Below are 20,950 nucleotides of genomic sequence, written 5' to 3'. Positions count from 1 at the left end.
AATGGCCATGGAGATTTTCCTATTTGTGGTACGTAAGCACCAAAAATAGTACTACTGCCAACCTTGCCAAAGTGCTCAAATTGCAAGCAGTGAGCTTTATATTTTTTCGGACATTTTGACCGAATTGACTATATTTTTTTCGGACATTTTGCTAAAAAATCGGTCAATGACCGATAAATGACTGAAAAAAAAAACCTAGAGTCTGGCAACAACACTTCAACAATCGGAAAAACTTCATTATGTCAATCTCGGTAACCAGCCATGCGTCAAAAGCTTCTACACAAACACAAGTATGCAAAACTACCAAGAATAACCTATCAAGGCTTTGTCAGTCCGAGGATAACGATTCAAAAACCCAACGAAGTTTCGTGCCATTTTTAATTGTAAATTTTATAATTTTTATCACTACCGTTCAAAGCCATCTGTCAATATCAATTCAAATGCGTTTCTTGCGCAGGTTTCAATCCCATTGCAAAAAAACGTTTCTATTCCTGGAATTCACTATAACTGAATGGCATAAAATACAAACTTGAGACAACCCACATCGCGGAAAAAGAAACTTTTTGTTGAAAATAAACAAGACATTAAAAGTGTTCACCATATTCAATCAGGCAGTAAAAACACGAAAACTGCGGAAGCAGTGATTTACGCTCTTTCATGGCATTAAGATGTTGTCAATAGCTCTTTGTAGTAAAAACTTCTCTTACATTCTAGTGATCACAAGGTCCGTCATTCATTCATAACGCTTATAAAACATGTAACAAGACAATTTAGATGCTGACAAGAAACGAAAAATGTTGTTGTGCTAATTTGAAAGCTAACAAAGGACGACTGTGGATGGTTTAGGAGTACAGTAATTCATTTTAGAAATAACATCAAATTAACTAAACTTATTTTAGAAATATGAATACTGTAGTAACAAAACGATAGAAAAGTATTTTCTTCACTAAATCTTGTAGGCAGTTTCAGTAATGTTTTTTTAAGGGTGGGCCTAATTGCGTAGCCAACTAATTCATTAAAAGGGAAAAGTTGCCTGAGCGGAGGTGTCATATTTCCTGTTCGGATATAGGCTAGGCAGTAGGCATACAGCATACTCACAAATTAGCTTGAACCAACATTTCGGACAACAGTGAAATGTGCACATACAGTATTCGACGCATTTGTAAACTATCACAAAAAAAAATCGATTAATCAGTTCCAATCAAACGACCACGATAGAGCAAGATTTGACGTAAGTTTAAAAGTTGTGTAAAGGTGTTCAAATGATCGAAAGATATAAAAGAAAATGGTCTTGGTGTGATGTTTGTAATACCTGCGGAACAGATAAATCACATTTAATTAGCTATCACGTATTTTTACACTTGTATTGACAAGACACTTTAAACAAAATAGGTGAAATCTAAAAGAAAATTTCCATGACACAATTTCGAAACGCAAAATTACCCAACTGCGCATTTGACCATTACTGTGACCATAGTTTTGCCAAAGGCACGCACACCATGTAAATTCAAAGAGTGTGTAAATAGGCCACAAAATATTTGTGATACAGGAAACACACTTGGCTAACAGTACACAGAAAAATCTTAACACAAGATATACTAAACTCTAGTATACCTTGTGTAAAGAATCTTCTTAGAGTATGGTGATGTCAAAAAATGTTTGAAAGAAATGGACTTGATAATTTATCATTGAGATATTTCTCATGCATTTGACTTTCATGGCTGCGATAAAACAGTCCAATAATACAACTGATCTTACAAAAACGCATCACACCATTGCTTGAGACAACTGTACGCATCCCCAGCTTGCTTCTTGTTCGCCTTCACTTCGTCTTTAAACCAATCAATAAAAAGATCTTCATCTTTTCTCAAAAGCAAAAACTGACCAAGCAACACATAAGCCTGAAAAACAAAATTAGCTGGTTTCAATCAAATGGATTATTTAAAAATGTAAAATAAATGCGCTGTAGTGTGCAAGCTCAACAGACTATCAAGGTTTTTCTTTACAATGGTCAGTGAAGATAACAAGTAGTGACAAGCTAATAGACAGGCTTTGAGCTGTCAAGATTAAATCTTGCACTTGATGTCACACCTATGCTCTGGTGTCTTTGCATTAGAACAGGGCTTCCCAAACTTTTTTGCTCGCGACCCCTTTCAATTTCCCAAAATTTTTTGCGGCCCCTTACGATTAAAACCACGAAGAGTGCGAAATATACATTTGTGATATTTATTGAAAAGCTTAAATCTAACGAAAACCAAAAACAATTTACCGGCACTCAGTTCAGTTTATTTATATTTATTTCTGACCATAACAACGAAGCCTATGGGCAGCCTACTGAAAACAAAACGAAAAAGCAAACACATTTATTCAGTGTGATGGGTGTGACTGCCTTCTGCTACAAAGCAAGTCCAGCCCTGGCTCAGTGTTTGTTAATGCAGGTCTCAAGGCGGTTTCAATGTTGTTTAGGTTGGAACGGTAGGCGAAGTGAGAACATCTCAGATAAATCAGTTTGAATTTTGGTTTCCAGATGTTCAATTTTTTGATGAAGACACCAATTTTAGATTTCAATGCAAACTATTGATGTTTTCTCCTAGGAAGGACAAATTAAATTCGTTTAGTTCTTCAAGCAAATCTGACATTTGACATAATTCCAAAAGCTAGATGTCATTGTGAAAATGGTGGACCAATAGCTCAGTTGGTTAGCGCGTGACTTCTGGAACGAAGAAGATTCAAGATCAAGCGGCGCTGGTTCGACTCTCGGGGTGTGCGCTTGAGCAACGTACGTTAAAGACTGCTCTTCATTCAGCGGCATCTACAAGTAATGGATGGAATAATTCCCTAGCAACAAGACTTCAACAATCGGAAACTTCACTCTGTCAACCTCGGTGACTGGGCCTGCGTCAGTGATTCAAAGCCTCTACAAGTATGCGAAACTGCCAGGATTAAGCCCTGCAAGAAGCTTTCCCAGTCCGAGGATAAAGATTCAATCAATCAATCAAGACGGAATTTTAGTCTGTTGGAAAAATCACGATTTCGGTTTTCAACGTTAATTGGCTAGCCATTTTACAGCTTTAACTTTTGAAAGCCACCTTATTTCACGAACGATGCAATAAAAGAGTTTTTAACTCCGATTCCATTTCACCTCATAAATTTTCAAAAATACGGGCAGCCTATTGAGTGCGCGACTCTTAACAAAGTTAATAACTGTCATAGCATCTTGCACAGAAGTGTTAATATGCAGTACCTTGTGCAAATTGGTATACTTTCTGCGACCCCTGAAGTTTGTTACGCGACCCCTTGGGGGGTCGCGACCCCCAGTTTGTGATATTTCTTGGGTCGTTGGATGACATTGTAGCCTGTTAAATATTTAGGTTCCCTTTTACTACTTGCCCACAGCTTTGCCATCTTAAACTCTTCGTTACTTACACTTTCCTTTCGACATTTATGACCACTGTTATTTCTAGCAGATACAGTCTGTCATACTTTTCCCTGTTAAGAATTTCTTCGCTTATCATGTGAAATTACAGCCGCCTAGGCACTGTTACAAACTTCTGGTGTTATTGTTTTGTTGATATTAACTAGATACAGTAGAATTCGCCTATTACGGCTTCGTTTATAACGTCAATTCGCCTATTACGTCACATTTCGCTCGGTCCCGGCAGAATTCCTATCTTTTACGTACATTGTAGTTCGGCTACAACAGCATCGCCTATAACGTCAATTCGCATGTAACAGCACCCTTTATTGGTCCCCAGACGTATTTTGTTCGTTTATAACGTCATTTTAAGCCATCACCTTCACCACGAACGGTCAGTCTTTCAATCCAGTTAGCGCTGCTGCTTGCAAAATGTCTTCTCTTTATTTTGCTACGTCGTTCGCAGCAGGGACTTTAATTAACTGAATTAACTTTTTTCCGCGTGAAAAACTATCACGTGTAAAAAGCAGCTTTACAACTGACCTTTAAACTGTATGTAACGAGCTGTATTGCGCAAATTTCCTGTATCTTTCGCTGTAGGTTATTTTTTTAAACAATTTATTTGTTTACTGTATTTTCTGCTTGACTTTTGTCAGTTTGGTGGTACACAGTAAACCTGACTGGATTATACACCTCTTTCTTTAATCAAAAGGCAGTTTTGGAATAGTTTGCAGTAGTTCGTCTATAACGTCAATTCGGCTATAATGTCAGTTTTTGCAATCCCCTAGAGGTGCCGTTATAGGCGAATTCTACTGTATTTGCTTAAACGCTACTCGAAACAAAATCTTACCGTCTGCTGGTTATGTTGTTTAAATGTTACAATCGTAAAAGTCGTTGCTCATTAACACTACGGACTACGGTTGTACTAATAAAACGTATTGAAAAGTACCGTCCCTTACTCCCTATATTCTGCACAGGTTTAGAAATTGTTTTATTTTAAATCAACGTTGCATAATGTTTAAAACACAGCACAAGAGTTCGTAATCTTCCAAGACATTTGGATCACTTGGTAATCCACGGAAAACTGTCACACAAATAAGATTCCGTTAATTTATCAACCCAGATCTCTTGCGTGAGGACTATTGATTTAATTTCCTGTCCTTCTTTATGTGAAGATTGCAAAGCAGTTTTCGCAAACTGAGCAACTACGTTTTGTAACGCGTTTTTGTTGTGATGCATACTCCTAACGAAATCAGTGATGCTGTTGGTTATGAGGCCAGACATCCTGGCGGCGACACAGTCATTCTCACCTCCAGTACTTAAACAACATGGCTCCAGGAAATCGACAATTTTATGCAATTTTACTTCGCGTTACAATCCTTCAATTGCTTGTTGCTACCATACTATTTTTCATCACAGTGGGGGTGACAGAACCTTGTACCCCATATGTAAATCATACAATATTATTATAGAAATAGTACCCGTGCACAAATGCTATTGTTGTCCCAGCCTAAGGCATAATTCATCTCAATTATGCCGTTTCAAACATCGTCAGATGTAAAAGTTAAGTATGTTACATTATTATTCACTCAATAAATACTGTCATCGACATACAAACAGCCATGTCACGTATCACTCCACGTTGCATTAAATAGGTTGGGAATTACTTCCAAATTCCACTGTGTTTCGCTCCTGTCGGAGTTATCTTGTTACAAACATCATAGCTTAAAGCTTATTATACTGTACATAACATCATCAATTGCCATTTGTTATAGCATTATAGCATTGCATAAAAACTTTTACCAATGCCTTGATGCGTGTTTATGTTAATTTCTCAATTTCTTATAATGTCAAGGTAAAAAAGCATTTATAAATTTTACATCACTTTTGCGTTGAAGCAATGAAACGGGTAGCTACAATGATTGCACTGTATGAAGCTCTAAGCATTTTCTTACGTATTACTTCATCGTTTTTGTTGCAATCATTTAGCCTACGCTTTTCAACATTAGTGTTATTGCAGAAGTCATGATGCCCTACACTTTCCTAACTCAAATTTTTGTCACTGACTCACTGAACTCACAGTCATTGGTAAAAATTTCGCAGTAGGGGGTAATACAATATACAATAAGTTCAATCTTGGTCTGTTACGAGACTTAGTGAGTTGTAGTCGAGATCTAGGACAAGAATAGTTCACCAAGCCAGCCTAGATCTCTAGTCCCTATACGTTCTCATTTACTCAGACTCAGAGAATAAAAGATAATGTTCTCAGCAACACCTACCCAATTTATTACAGCCAAGGTAGTGGTGAGCACTGAGCAGTTTATCAACAATCACCTGTAAACCAGGTGTCAAACCAAGTCCTAATTATTTGAAAGCCAGTGCCTAATCCAGGGCCCGATTAACCATGAGGCACACGAGGCACAGGCCCCCTGGTTTTTGGGGCCCCCAGTTTTTTTACATTAGTAAGGAAAGTACTATAATTTGGACCACCTAATGAAAAATCTTAATATTTTTAAAAAGATCCACAACATTGGGGTGCAGTTAACTTTATTTGATTAGTTACGGGTGGCCGAGTGGTTTCGCCTTCGGCTCTGGTGCTGGTAGGTCTGAGATCGATTCCAGGTCGGGTCAAACCGAAGACTTTAAAAACGGTACCGATTGTGTTCTATCCTGCATAGCGCAGTGAGAATGAGTCGGGTAATAATGTGATAACATCGTAAACCTGATATGAATGAAAAACGAGCCCTGTCGCTAAAAGACCTTAGCTGTTGTAGAGCGACAATAAATAAAACCATAACATTATTATTATTATATCAAGCAATCAAAAAAAAAAAAAAAAAACTACATTATTATTTTTTTTATATAGTGGTCTATATTATCAACCCAGTTTCCAAAATGGACCACCCTGTTTCATAATATGGACCACCAGTCCACCATACTGTAATACGGACCATTGTCATGTGAAAGTAAATATATCAAGGAAGTCAAACTTCAAAGGCATGAAACAGAACACAAACACTCAATAAATAAAAATAGTCTGAAACGTTCATGATAGTCATCTCAAACAAGTTTCAAACCATTGATCGTTGGCACAGTTGTCACAATAGTAGAAATGAGCATTTGATATATCAGCACAACTTTCATGGGCCAATTTCTTGCACTGACAACACTGAATCCAATCCTCATCAGTGGACTCATCACACACAAGACAAGTGCATGCAGAAGCAGCATTGCTTGGAATATTTCTCTTTTTTGAAAACTTAAAGGTTAAGCCTTTTCTCACTTGTTTTGCTGGTTTAGCTTTTTCTGTGAACCTGATTTTATGTTTGTGTGGTGTACCTGTCAGCACAGTAGCCTTTGTAGTTTTTCTACGTTTTCTTCCCTTTGTAACTTATTTTGGAAGTGGGCTCATGTTCTCGACAGATACCCTGCATGAAATGCTAACTGAACAAGGTTGTAAGTTCTTAACACTCAATGACGATGGTCCTGGTGCTTGTGAGATTGCTTCATACGGGGCATCAGCTAAAGTTCCAGCATTTAATTCTGTTGACATGATAGATTTTTTGCCACTTTCTCAATGTTTACCACATCTTGTGACAAAGGTGAAATGTTTCGAGAAATTGCATCTTGAGTAGACATATCTTGATCATCAATTATCAGCGGTGATACATTGTTTGGAGAGGTGTCTACTTCATGAGGCTTGTCAGTAACTTCAGCTGAGTGAAAATCACTTTCATCAAATACAAGAGGATTAATGGGGTAAATTCCTGCTTTTTTAAATCCATTTACTGCATTTAAATCCATTTTAAATCCAATTTCCATGCTTAGACATGTCATCAGAATTTAATCAAATTGTTTATAATATCAAAGTGATTATGCAAATTACTGGTAGTAGCTTTTATCACTATAAGAAAGCAAGTTATAAATATGTTTTATAATGCACTCTAAAAAGTTTGAAAAAAATGCATAAATCTCATGGAACTTCATTTCAATGCCTGTCTTCATTACTGAGCAACAAATTTCTACCAATTGACCATAACCTGGACCACTGGTCCATATTACCAAACAGTTAGGTAGTCCATATTATAGTTAGCATAATCTTATGTTGCTTGGTGTCATTTAGAATTAATAAACTTAAACAGTGGACATTTCTTCAAGATTTTGGCAGATAGTCATTTAGTAATGCCTCTCCTGTAGTCTTGTAGATTACTTTTGTATAATCTTTTGTAACTGTAGCAATACAGGTATTTGAAAAATTATCAATAGTTTGGACCAGCAAAATAACATCGCAGACCCCCAAAACACAAAACCTCTAGTAACAACAAAGAACCAGCTCAATCCTTTGAATCTTAATTTTGAAATAGTAAAAACTAGGTCAGTGAGAAAGATTAATTCAAGCTGTTCACAAACCATGAAATTATTTACTTCCGTCATTGAAAAAACAGCAGTGGTCTAAATTATCAGCCGGTCCACTTTATAGCACTTTTCCCTACCGTAGGGTAGGTAGTGAAAGTTGTTGTGCCAGTATGTTCTCACTTGTTATTTTTGAGTAACAATATCAAATTGTGTAACGATTTTGCAGTAACAGTTGAGCACTCCTGCTCTGCATCGAAAGCGATTGCCAATAGGGGCCCCTAAACTTAGCTGTGCCTCGGACCCCGTGAGCCTTAATCAGGCCCTGGCTTAATCGCTATCCTGCACTACAAAGGTGTTTTGAAGACATGCTGGGAATTGAAATGTTGTGGACTTCTGTTATGTCAAGCACAGAGGAAGCATGAAGTCACATATCCTATTTTAATTTGCTCAATTTTAATTAAAGCTATTCACTTTATAATGTTTTATTAAATGGCTTGATATGGTGCACAAAAACATATAAACAGTATTGCAACTAGGTAAAAGCTACGTGCTTCAGTCGAAAATTTCCGACAAAGAATTGAAAGAGTTATCCCAGTGAAGGGCGGCAACATTGAAAATAAATAAATTCATTCTTAGTGTTGTAAGCTCTCATTGTGATACCTTTTTAATAAAATTTTATTTATTTTCTATTAATAAATCATTTATATAAGTTAGCCCAAAGACTTTCTGCTCACCCTGAGGAAGATTAGTAGAGCACACAAGGAGACGCACAAAACACACTTTTGTATGAAGCATCACACACTACTGCGAATGACAATTGGAACTTGGCAGTGTGATATTGTGAGTAAAATTGTGACAAAAAAGTAGATCAGTTTTGCAGACCACATTCATAGCAGGATAGCTTTCCTAAGCTCATACTGTTTTCGAAAAATTAACTTGTTGAACACTCTATGCATCACGTTTCACATCTTCTGCTTATGGGATGATGTGATATAACTCTACAAATGCATAGAATTATTCTAAGCAAATAACAAGATTTATTTGACTACCAATGTGTTTTTTTACTTATAGAATCTTGAAAACAATTAATACATGTAATCGATTTGGTCTGCATACTCAAAGAACTATAAATAAACATATATATATATATCTAAGACTATTTATAGTACGGTACTTGCCTTGTCAAAACCATTATCAGTTAGCCGTTGACCAAGGACTTCACCAATTCCAGCAACCTCTCGAATATCTTTTTCTCCCATGGGTTCACCAACAAAATCTTTGTGCTTTTGAGATGTTGAAGACATATTTCATGAAAAAATATACTTTATAAATAATATTCAAAAATACAAACCTAATTACCAACTTGTAGAAAATAACTATGTTCACTAAACAAATATCAAGAAATCATTAGGATAAAAAAAATTACATAAAAATGTTAGAACAATGATAACCCCTTGCTGCAATTAACAACTAGTTCAAACATTTGTAAATGAGAAAATACATGTTCACTGTTCAGTATTGATCTTTCAGTGATAACCTGTGCAAAAATGATGCTGAGAATACATAGTTTAGTCACTTCTGTTTGTAAGGTTGTGGTAAACAAGACATGTCTACAATCAAATAGAGAATAAATTCATAAAAAATGACAGCTTGATCTGGTTAATCATTTATTCATACAGCTAAGGATGCACCGAGGTAACATTTCAACCAGAGGTTTTAATTAGGGAATGTGACTGCAAAATTATAAATAAGTATGGCACATAAGAGATAAAGTTCACAGTAATACCCAATTATATTTGTTACTAACACAATAGGGCTAGGTATATCTATAAACATTGTTCTCAACTATCTTAATACGTTAGGTTCACACAAAAACCTATCAGTATGGTAGTGAGAGTTCATGAATAAATTGTTTCACATTCACATTTTTGATTTAAATTCACAAAATGAAAACTACTTAATCTAAGCCACTGGTTCCAAAACTGTGGCCAAGTGTGGCCACCAAGATATTTTCATTGGAACACAAAGTTTGAAGAGTTTATACTGTTTTTTGTTTATCATTCCTAATTGACTTATCTAATAACACCTACCCCCTTAAAGATATTCCTTTATCTAATGACACAGTAAAGGAACAGATTGCATTATTGTCAGAACACATATAAAAGATCACCAACAACTAAAATAAAATATATATATAATAAGTCTGTTTTGGCCTATTTTCCATCCAACTGGATGGTGTTGACTGTTGATCTATCATTAGCTTCTTAACTCATGTCTTTTGTTTGCTACACAGTGAGCACATCAAAGTAGCCTTTGTAGCACCTTGGACAACAGTACAAAGGCAAATGTAAATAACACAAAAAGTTGACAACTTCTTCAATGCAAAATGGGATTGAATCGGACAAAAATACTTGCTATTACGCAAAGGTTTTTGTCCAGAGTAGACTAATTGCCAGAAGCAAAGGAAAGAAAAAAAAGGCAGTGGCTATTTGACCGGTACCGGTCTTTTAATCTAAAACACTATTTGACCAGCGGGTCATTCTCTGTCAAGTGATCCAGGCCATTTAACCCAATCTCTCAGATGTTCTTGAAATTTTGTGTGCTTGTAGAGTAAACAACGCTGATTCCAGCACAATTTTTATTTTTGAAATTCGTCAAGAAATGACAAAGTTACGACCTTTCAAAATTTACATGGTTTTGTGACTACTGAAGCGGAACGTATATTATTTTTTTGAATATTAATGCAAAATATGAAATATCTTTTTTGTATTAAGTGGTATTGTCATGAAACTTTGGCATAATAATGCTCCTAGTTATGTTTAAGAGGTTTTCAGCCTTTTTGACACTTTTAATCTTCAAATGGGTTAATTACGGGGGTCTTAGTCCAGGGGTGAGGGTGTGTGCATTCATGCGTAACACAAACTTTGAAAGCATATAACATCCAGTGCATAGCAGCTAGAAAGTTGAGTAATGGCTCAAATGAAAGGTCTTGTTGAGGAGTTGCTTTGTTTTAAATATTGCCATGACTTATTTCTTTGTTTTCAAGCTATGATGAATTGAAATAAAAAATTATTTTTACTGATTTTTCTTAAAAAGTGTATGTAACCTATTGATTGTAAGAGTACTTTAACTGTAGAATAACTTAAACTACACACTGAAGATGGAGACTTGTAGTGTTGGAGCCCTACTAAACACAGAATGTCATAAGAAGTCATATGCTACACAAAAGCAGGGTGTATTAGCTATGGACGATTTGCCTATCGATGAGAGAGAGCTCCTAAATATTCGTGTTGCAGCAGAAACAGGATCGGAATGTTTTTTACGTTGTATTTTCCACAAGTACAGCTATCTTGACCGTTATGCAGCTTTAAAAACAAAATGTTGTGATCCATTTCACATTCACAGAAAACCTATCAAGAATAAAAGTTTGCGTCCTATATCCTTGGAATTTTATCATGCCATCAAATCTCGATTCAATCATTTGAATGTTGCTCCAGGAAATAAAATATGCATCAATTGCAAAACAAAGATTCAAGAAGCCATAGAGCAAACTTCCGAGAACACATTGAATGAAGTTTCCAGTTCCACTGATAGCGAAATTGATGAAATCAAATTCGCTCAGGGAATGTGGGGAAATGTTGTATGGCAGAAAATTTTCACTAAGGATGAAAGGAAAAGTATATCGGAGCTGTGTGCGGCCTGCAATGCTATATGGTAGCGAGACATAGGTATTGAGAGTGAACTGGCAATCCTGAGAAGAACGGAAAGGTCAATGGTGAAAGCATTGTGTGGGGTGAAAACGAGAAGGGAAAAAAGGACTGAAGAATTATTGGATATGCTAGAGATGAGAGAGACCATAGACCAACTGGCAAGGGCAAATGGAGTAAGATGGTATGGACATGTGATAAGGATGGAGGAAGGAAGTTTTCTTAGAAAGGCACTAGATCTAAAGGTGGATGGGAAGAGGAAACGTGGAAACAACAAGTCCAAGAAGAACGTGGAAACAACAAGTGAAGGATTAATTTAAAAAAGTCGGACTGAAGGAGGAAGATGCAAGGGACAGGGTGAAATGGAGAAAAGGAATTAAAACAATTGCTGCGCGGAAACAATCGGCCACCCCCACTAGTGGGGAACAAACCGACGATGGATTATGATGATGATGACTTGTTTCTAAAATTTTGAAACTAATACCACACCACTTCATTTCTCATGCACAGTCTTCCTATTTAAAACACAAAAAAGAATCACTTGATAGAAGCACAGCTATTTTTTTAATGGACTTCGCTGAAAACTATGCATTTCATGTCCAAGATGAAGCCCAGGGTTTCCACTGGACTCATCAAACGTGCACTGTGCACCCTGTCGTGTGTTACTACAAGACTAATGATAGCGAATTGAAACATACGAGTATCTGCTTTCTTTCTGAAGAATTGCAACATGATGTTGTGATGGTTTACCTCATTCAGAAGAAAACGATTGAATTTCTGAGACTAAAGATCCAAAATCTCCAAAGTGTAGAATACTTTACTGATGGGTGTGCAGCACAATATAAAAACAAAAAATCTTTTTCTAACCTCTGCCAACATGAAAATGATTTTAGTGTTAAAGCAGCTTGGTCTTTTTTTGCCACCAGCCATGGTAAATCACCTTGTGATGGCATTGGTGGCACCGTTAAACGTAGTACTGCAATGGAGAGTCTTAGAAGACCATTAAGGGATCAGATCACTGATATTACTGCTATGATCACACATTGCACAGAAAAATTGCCAAATACAGTATCTCATTTTTTCAACTTTCTAAACAAGAATTGGATAATTTTAGAATACAACTTAATGATCGATTTATTCACGCTACGACCATCAAAGGAACTCGTGGATTCCACTACTTCAAGCCACTCAACTCTGGGAGATTAGGGATGAAAAGAGTAAGCAGTGATGCGCAATTTGCTTTGGTGACATCACAACCAGATTCAACTATATCTTCACCACTGCAAATAGCGGAAGGTCAATTTGTTTGCATTGTGTATGACCAGAAATGGTACATTGGTGTTGTGAAAAAAGTTGATGGAATAAACGATGACGCCTTAGTCGAGTGCATGCACCCAAATGGTCCTTCTCGATCATTTCATTGGCCACAACATGAAGATGTCTGCTGGGTTCCCTTCCAGCATATTCTGTGCATGATTGATGTTCCCATGCTTGCTACCACACGAGGACAATATCACCCTTCAGCTGGATGCAAAGAAAAATTACACACAAAATGGTTGTCTTTCCAAAATAAATCATGATGCCAAGGCTTAATTAACATTATTTTTCTGTAAGTACAAATGACAATGTAGCTCTGTAGTTTATATAAAGCACAATTTGAAACAGTGCTGAGTGTGAGCACAGAGCAGAAACTCTTTTTTCTTTGATGAAAGTGTACAATTTTTTGTACTTGCTGTATTTACGCTGACCGTTTAGTGCTGGGTAAAATATACGGCTGCATGTTGAATTATTAGATAACATTCTTCACTTTTAGAGATTTTAAGGGGTTATGCTATCACATCAATTGTACAGAAATATGAATTTTTTGCACGGTTGATAAAAGGAGTGAGATATTGAGTCTGTAAAACACTTTTGTTATGTAATGGACATTTCACCTATTTTTTTGAATAAGGAAAAATAAGTCATGGAGATATTTTAACATTGTATTCTCCTCATCAAGGCGAATCGAATGAGGTATCACATGACAAGATAGCTGCTATGCACCAGAATATACAGGGGTTTGAATTTTGCGTTACGCATGACTGATTACAAAAATTGCTTTTAATTAACCCCTTTGAAATTGTGAAAAGCAAAAAGTAAGATCAGTTTTGTATGATAATATTATGACACAACACCACACTAAATCACTTTTAGAAAGAAAAATGCTTCTATAACTACTACAATGGTAATATATTTTTCAAAGTAATATTCATAATGATTTTTATGCGTTTTTCGTTGCCAATTACCTGCATAAAAGTGGGAAATTTCAACGACCCGTATTTCGTACCCCATAGACCAATTTTCAAAAAAATTACATTTTTGGAATCAGCATAAAAAGTTCTACAACTGTACCAAATTTCAGGAAAATCTGAGAGGTTGGGTTAACTTTTGCCATTTTCCTGGTACAGTACACTAAGAATGCCCCCAGCATGATGTAACTTATTTTTTCTTTCACCTTCTCTTTTAAAGCAAGACGAGAGAAGAGCAAATGAAAAAAGTGCCTACCAGTAGGCATATAACTTCTAAATTCCACAGTTTTTTTCAACTGAATCAGCGGTGCGTGCGACATTTGTCTGGCTGGTATTCCCAAGGATGTGAGTCCGATACTCCATAGAAGCGCTTTCTTTTAAACTAAATTGCCTGCTAAAAAAATACTGCCTAAAAGTAAACTGCACATTGATGAAACCATCTTTTTTAAAGAAGTATTGTAACTTTTTACAGCCACCAAATTAACTTGTTAAGAGCAAATATGTAATGCGTCGTTCAGCAAACACGGTCACATCCTCTTATGATGAACGGAAAGTTACCGAGAAAAATTCTCAAACTTCAACAAATTAAAAAAAACTCTAACTTTATTACATGTGGATTCATGTGGCTGACGTCAGATGCTATGACAGCGTCAGCAGTCTACCCGCCTGTCAGTGTAGGTTTTTAATGCGACAACCTCCTCTGGACTCGAATGCATAACCACGCCAATTGTTGTGTATATTGATTGATGTCAAGGATGCAGTAACTTGCAGATTGCAGTTGCCTTTTCAGCATATAAGGGAGCTCTATTGTTGTATTCTCTTTCCAATTCCATGTGTAGATTTTCCATAGACGACATGATCCGATGTTTCTGCTCGTGTTCTGATTCTACAGGAATATTTTGCAGCATTAAATTTAAACTTGATTCATGTGGACCACGGTTAATTGCCATGGATCTGGCTTCTTCTTTTGGATTTTTCAAGGTTACATGTCCATCATTGTTTCCTTCAGGAACGGGATGGGATTCTTGGGACCTACATGTTGCTTTGATTTTCTTGAGACACCAGAGAAAAGAGACATTGAGTCACTGGAACTAAACTCGATTGCAAGTCTTTGAAGTGCTTCTTCAACACTCTTGTTAGCTTGATCAGCAAGCTTCTCGCAATTTTCAAACTCTTCTTTGAATTTTCCTTCTTCGTCCAGATTGCTTTCCCTTGCGCTCACAAAAGACTCTTCTGAGGTATCCAACTATCCAATGGCAAATACAATTTCCCAACGGCACATCAAATCTCTGCACTGTCACTGGATTTAACTTTTAACCTATTAATAGTTTTTAAACATTTCTTGAATTCGTTAAGAGTGAACCGAACTGCTCATGTTTGGCCATCGTGTAGATCGTAGAGCTAATGTTCAAATACCAAGTTGAATAAGCAATAAACAAGTTAGGGTCAGCTAGGTTTAGGCTGCTTATGAATAATCAGCGTCAGTTATTGTTACTGACGTCAGATGCTATGACAGCGTCAGCAGTCTACCCGCCTGTCAGTGTAGGTTTTTAATGCGACAGCCTCCTCCAGACTCCAATGCACAACCACGCCAATTGAATTGTTGTGTATATTGATTGATGTCAAGGTGAAGACTGACGATAACTGCAATAAACAAACGAGACTAAGACAGGTGCCTAACCTATACACATATTTACACTTGCACATAATAAACTAAACAGTGTTCATACAATGTATGATACTATTCTTACAGTTATCTTATTCTTACGGCATCATTTGCATCTAAATACAGTAAACCAAATCGCACAAAGTATGTACCTGACATTGGCAAAACCAAGACCCAATAAAAAACTGAATTTCTTCCAAGCAAACAATCTACAACAACATTTACCAATGAACTCAGGCTTCAACAAATCTAAGTAACAATAGGGCACATGACAAATTATATCAGGACATGTTAGTAATGATAGGATACCCTATGCATCAAATAACATCACATATTAACTACAACATAAAAAAGGTATGCCGGATATGAGCCCAACAGCATAGTATTGATTAGACCAGGTTTACTATTTAATTTGTAGCGTTATTCTTGCACAGCACAGATTGAGCACAACACACTAGATACGGTCCCAGGACAAGTAACACAGCAATGCAGATAGTATACAACAGATAAATGTGAAATTACATACCAATTCAAGTACAGATTTCCTTGTGGCAGTTCCGATCGCCTTAATAAGGACAACATACAACTATTCATTTTCACTAATGACGACTTAAACTTAGTAGCCTACCAAGCTTTCTTTTAAGTGATTTCAAACTGGCCACATTTTAAAAAGATAAGAAAAACAGGGTTGCCGGATAAAACACAAACATTAAAAAATACGCAAGGAGCGGAGGATCACGCAGCCGTAACAACTCATATTTGAAGACATAAAAAATTGGGCTGTAGACTACTCAAATTAAAAATTCACCACAAAATGCAGTAGCCTAACGATTGATCGATTGAATCTTTATCCTCGGACTGGGAAAGCTTCTTGCAGAGCTTAATCCTGGCAGTTTCGCGTACTTGTAGAGGCTTTGAATCACTGACGCAGGCCTGGTCACCGAGATTGACAGAGTGAAGTTTCTGATTGTTGAAGTCTTGTTGTCAGGGTATTATTCTATCCATTAGATGCCGCTGGATGGAGAGCAATCCTTAACGTGCGTTGCTCAAGCGCACACCTTGAGAGTTGAACCAGCGTCGCTTGATCTTGAAGTTTCGGTGCTCTTTCACAATTCGCCCTGTTGGTGAACTGGATGATAAGATCATTATATGTCATACACACTGGAATGGACTATTATAACGGAAGTACAGGGTGGAAATGCACTGAAAAACAACTGAAGGAAATTGTCTCCCATTTATTCATTTGTTGTTCAATTTCAACAAATTTGCTATCGTTGGAAAGCACAAGCATAGATCTAACCAGCTAAGTTAATACCAAGTCACAAAATAGTACTAGCTCCATCTGGTGGCCACCTAAACTTGACTAAATTCAAACCATTATCAAAAGTTTACTTTAAATGATAAAAACATTAAACGACAGCCAATTAAAAGAACATGTTAAATGTGTACTGTGTTACTAACCCGAACTCAGTGCATTTCCACTCCATACTTCCTCCTTTATAATAGTTAATTCCAATGTGTGTGACATATGATGATGTCATCATCCAGTTCACCAACAGGGCGAATTGTAAAAGAACACCGAAGTTTCTTCGTTCTAGAAATCACGCGCTAACCAACTGAGATTGAGTATTCGGGTTAGAATTTAGTTTTTAAAAAAACGCTTCGGGGGAGTATCGAACTCACATCCTTGGGAATACCAGCCAGACAAATATCGCATGCGCCACTGATTCAGTCGAAAAAACTGTAGAATTTAGAAGTTATATAGGCACTTTTTTTCATTTGCTCTTCTCTTGTCTTTTGCGTTGAAAGAGAGGGTGAAAGAAAAAATAAGTTATGCCATGCCGGTCAAATAGTGTTTTAGATTAAAAGACCGGTGCCGGTCAAATAACCACTGCCAAAAAAAAACACTATTTAGTTTGTGGATTTGATCAAAGCTTTTGGATATAATTGTCAAACTTGACGGAAAGTTTAGTTTGTAATAGTTAGCCTAGCAACCAGGCTGTACTAGTTAGCCTAGCAACCTGGCTGATAGGGGAAGGTCGGGGCCTATGATCCCCCTTTTTGATTTAATCCCATAACTCTTTTGTTTCTGAATATTTTCACCTCATATTTCATGTTAGCATAACTTGTGATATATATAACCTGTTGAATCACCAAAGAGAAAATTCCTATCTTGTCAGATTTTTAATGTGGAGCAAAAAATGTAAATTTGTTGAAGTGGCTCATAGGATCCAACGCGTGGGGTTCTATGAGCCACCAGTACAATCAAAAGAATAAACGTATTTACATGAATACATTTACATGAATACACAACAACACATTTGCAAGATAATGGGACGTGATAAGTTGAAAATAGAGGCTTAAGTGATCATGAAACTGGAAGATTTCCATAATTTTTAAATAAAAAGATAATAATTTCTAATAATCACATTAGGCCTACATTTTTTTTTATAAGTGACAGATTTATATAGGCCTAGAAGGCTAGAAAATATGAAACAAATTAAGCATGCCACAACCGTGCCATCATTTTTATGATCACAAGCTTACAAAATCGATCCATCGAATAGCCTATAGGCTACTAACAGGCTATTCACACAAGATCAAAAGCAGAAAAGTCAATCAAAATTTTTCTAATTCCCTTCACTCTTTTTGTTGACCCAGCAGTGATGGGCGGAGGAAGAACTATGACTACAGAGGAAACTGGAACAGCGATTTACCACGATGAGTTTTTTTAGCAGTTGTTCAAGGCATTACAGTCAGTTTTGTGAACTGATTTTTGAAATCGCTTATGTACAGATATAGCCTACATTTGTATCTTAAACTGTTAAACAAAAATTAAAAAGTACACATAAACAATTTACTATAATCTTAACTAGCTTAAATATAAAAAATAAATAAACAACTTTCTAACAATAAACTAATTGTGATCTGCATTTCAACCAAGTAGGATCCTATGAGCCGGCCTCATAGGATCAGCACACAAGGTGGCTCATAGGTGCCGACTCTCCATATTGACAAATTCACATGTATTGACTCTAAAGTATTAACTTTAATACTGCACTTCTTTCATTATTCCTTTAAAAAGGACACTACTTGTCACCAAATTAAACCATTTCAATATCTGTTGAAAAACTAGGAAGTTATAGTAAAATTTCCGAACCCCTCAAAATTTACTTTTTCAACATAAAAATAAAGAAACCCTCCTTTTGCTTTGAATTCTCACAGGAGATTGTCCTGGCAATTGTGGGAAATGCATTCAAGCATGAAGAAAAGATCTCGACTGAAACGGAGTGGCAAAACTTTTTATTTAAAAAAATAGAGGGGTGGATCATAGGACCCAATATGCTCATAGGCTCCGACCTTCCCCTACTTCAGAGTTAGATGAAGCACTTGACCAATGTTGCTAAATAGTAAATATCTTCAAAAGCTAGAAAGCAAATATTAAAATTTTATTTTTCTTAAGGGAACGTTCAAATATTACGTAACGCCTTCGAGGGGGAGGGGGGGTTTATGCAAAGCGTTACGTTAGCGTCACATCGGGGGGGAGGGGGTTCAAGCAAAACGTTACGTAACGCTTTCAAGTACGGAATGATAGTTTTTTGTGCTGAATTCGTAGTAAAAAAGCGTTACATGGGAAGGGGGGGATTGAAAAAAGCGTTACGTTGGCGTTACATGGGGGAGGGGGGGTCAAAAATTCGGAAAAAAAGAGTTACGTAATATTTGAACGTTCCCTAAGTAGAGATAACCTATCCGTTACAAAAAATTTACTTCAGCTTTTTCCTGAGAATAGGGAAGATAAATTGCAGAACCAATTGATTGATTTGAAAAAAGACTCAAGCTGTTGAGATCTTTTTGGTTTTTTCAAGTCACAGAGTTTTGGTTAAGTGTCGCATTGTCATTCCCAGAATTATGTACCACCGCTCTAAAAAAATACTACCATCTAGCTCTACATGGCTACATTAATCTGCTTTTTTTACACTAGTGGTAAAGTAGTGATTCTCAACCTTTTTCATCCCATGGAACATTTTTTAAGAAATAAATCCTGTGGACCAATTTGTTTCATCGACGACCCAATCATGCCATTTGTCAAAACCATGTTACATGGTTGTCATACCACTTGGCATGCGACAACTCAGCAAGTCCAAGTCAGTAAATGAGATTTTCAGCTTGCATTGGACTCGTTTGGTCATGGATGCAACTTATTTTGTCCCCTGAACACTTCATCCCCTAAAAGATCGAAAGAAAAAATAGAACACAGCTGAAGTCGCTGACCGGAGTTTAGCAAACATTTTAAATTTTACCTTTTGAAATAATCATTGAATTTTTTATGGGCCACCACAAAATAAGTGCCGACTTTTTCTTTGTAACTTTGTCTAGAAACTAGAAATGCTAGTTGAAAGTGAATAGATCATTCCAGTGTGGCAGCTCGCGATAAGAACACTGATTTTTGTGTCAAATGTTCATTAGGGTGGCCAAAAAAAATGAAAATTTTTTATTTTTGTTTGCACACCCTCTCATTTGAGGAGGATTCATCAAAAAATGACACTGTGAAAATTTGAGGTGAATCCGACAAGAGGAAGTACTCTCCCACCGACCTCTAAATTTGCTTTCTTTGGCATAATTCGTCAAAATTCCTTGAATATATATGTGACATAATTTTTTTTTGACTTATCTACATTGCAGTTGCAGCATTTTTGTGTTAACCATTGTTTTACTCTGAATTTATGATACAATAAGTGTTTCCACATGCAGAAAAACATAAATAATGCACAAAATAGATCACATTAACAAGCGTTTGGTATGAAATTAAATGCACTGAACTTTAGCGAAAACCGTATAAAGTACGTTCACCAGTCACAATCGCAACGCTTCAGGTGACAACACATTGCCCAGAAAAAGCAAAAGAAATGTTTGTAAAGAGTCAAGCCGTTGATTTTATTTAATGGAGCTGTTGGCATGTTGGCTTATACTTGCACTTGTTGGAAGCAGCTTTCTGTGGTGCTCGATCACCTGATAGAGGAGCTGGCGCTGTTGTTCATTTTCCGTAAGGACTTCATTGAAATCAGTAGCTAATTGCCCAGTGCCCGCTCTGCACAATCATTGACGACTTTGAGATCATGGCATGCAAGAAATAGCAGCCTTCGATTAAATGCCTGCTGCATGACAGTGATAGCTCCAGTGTGGATTCCCGTATTACTTGATGTCGTGTCAAAACAAAGTGTAGCTAAGTGCTCTGCTACAACTCGTGTATGAATTCCACTACTTTTTGACCCATTAGTGATCCCGTTCCAACAGGCAGCTTCGGAATGCCAAGCAGTATCTCAACCTGCATACCAAAAACTACAATGCCCAAAGATTCGCACTTTGTGCCATTGGCATTAGTCAAATGTTTACCATGAAAATGAACAACAAGTGGAACTGTAACTGTTGGTTTAAATTTTTGCCGCACTGCAGCTGCCAGGCTTTCACATGAGGTGTTTCGAGCATTCATGACAGAGGAATGTGACATTGTCAATTC

The 20,950-nt window shown here is 36.7% G+C and overlaps 1 protein-coding gene across 1 annotated transcript; it reads right to left on the bottom strand.

The window, feature by feature from the left end:
- Positions 1-544: 544 nt before the first annotated feature.
- LOC145784305 (barrier-to-autointegration factor-like) lies at positions 545-9,152 on the bottom strand. The gene is made up of 2 exons (XM_082596098.1): positions 8,950-9,152; positions 545-1,901 (listed from the first exon to the last, which is right to left on the bottom strand). The coding sequence occupies exons 1-2, from the start codon at positions 9,073-9,075 to the stop codon at positions 1,755-1,757; spliced, it is 273 nt and encodes a 90-aa protein (XP_082452224.1). The 5' UTR covers positions 9,076-9,152; the 3' UTR covers positions 545-1,754.
- Positions 9,153-20,950: the final 11,798 nt, after the last annotated feature.

This window comes from Aplidium turbinatum, chromosome 15, assembly GCF_918807975.1.
Source record: "Aplidium turbinatum chromosome 15, kaAplTurb1.1, whole genome shotgun sequence".
Classification (NCBI taxonomy): domain Eukaryota; kingdom Metazoa; phylum Chordata; class Ascidiacea; order Aplousobranchia; family Polyclinidae; genus Aplidium; species Aplidium turbinatum.
This window is presented reverse-complemented; position numbering and strand designations above follow the sequence as displayed.

Bases quoted from the DNA above. Each gene is read 5' to 3' on its own strand.
- LOC145784305 (XM_082596098.1), bottom strand. From the start codon at position 9,075: ATGTCTTCAACATCTCAAAAGCACAAAGATTTTGTTGGTGAACCCATG. The intron at 1,902-8,949 runs GCAAGTACCGTA...TTTGTTTTTCAG, and splicing joins CTGATAATGGTTTTGACAAG to GCTTATGTGTTGCTTGGTCA.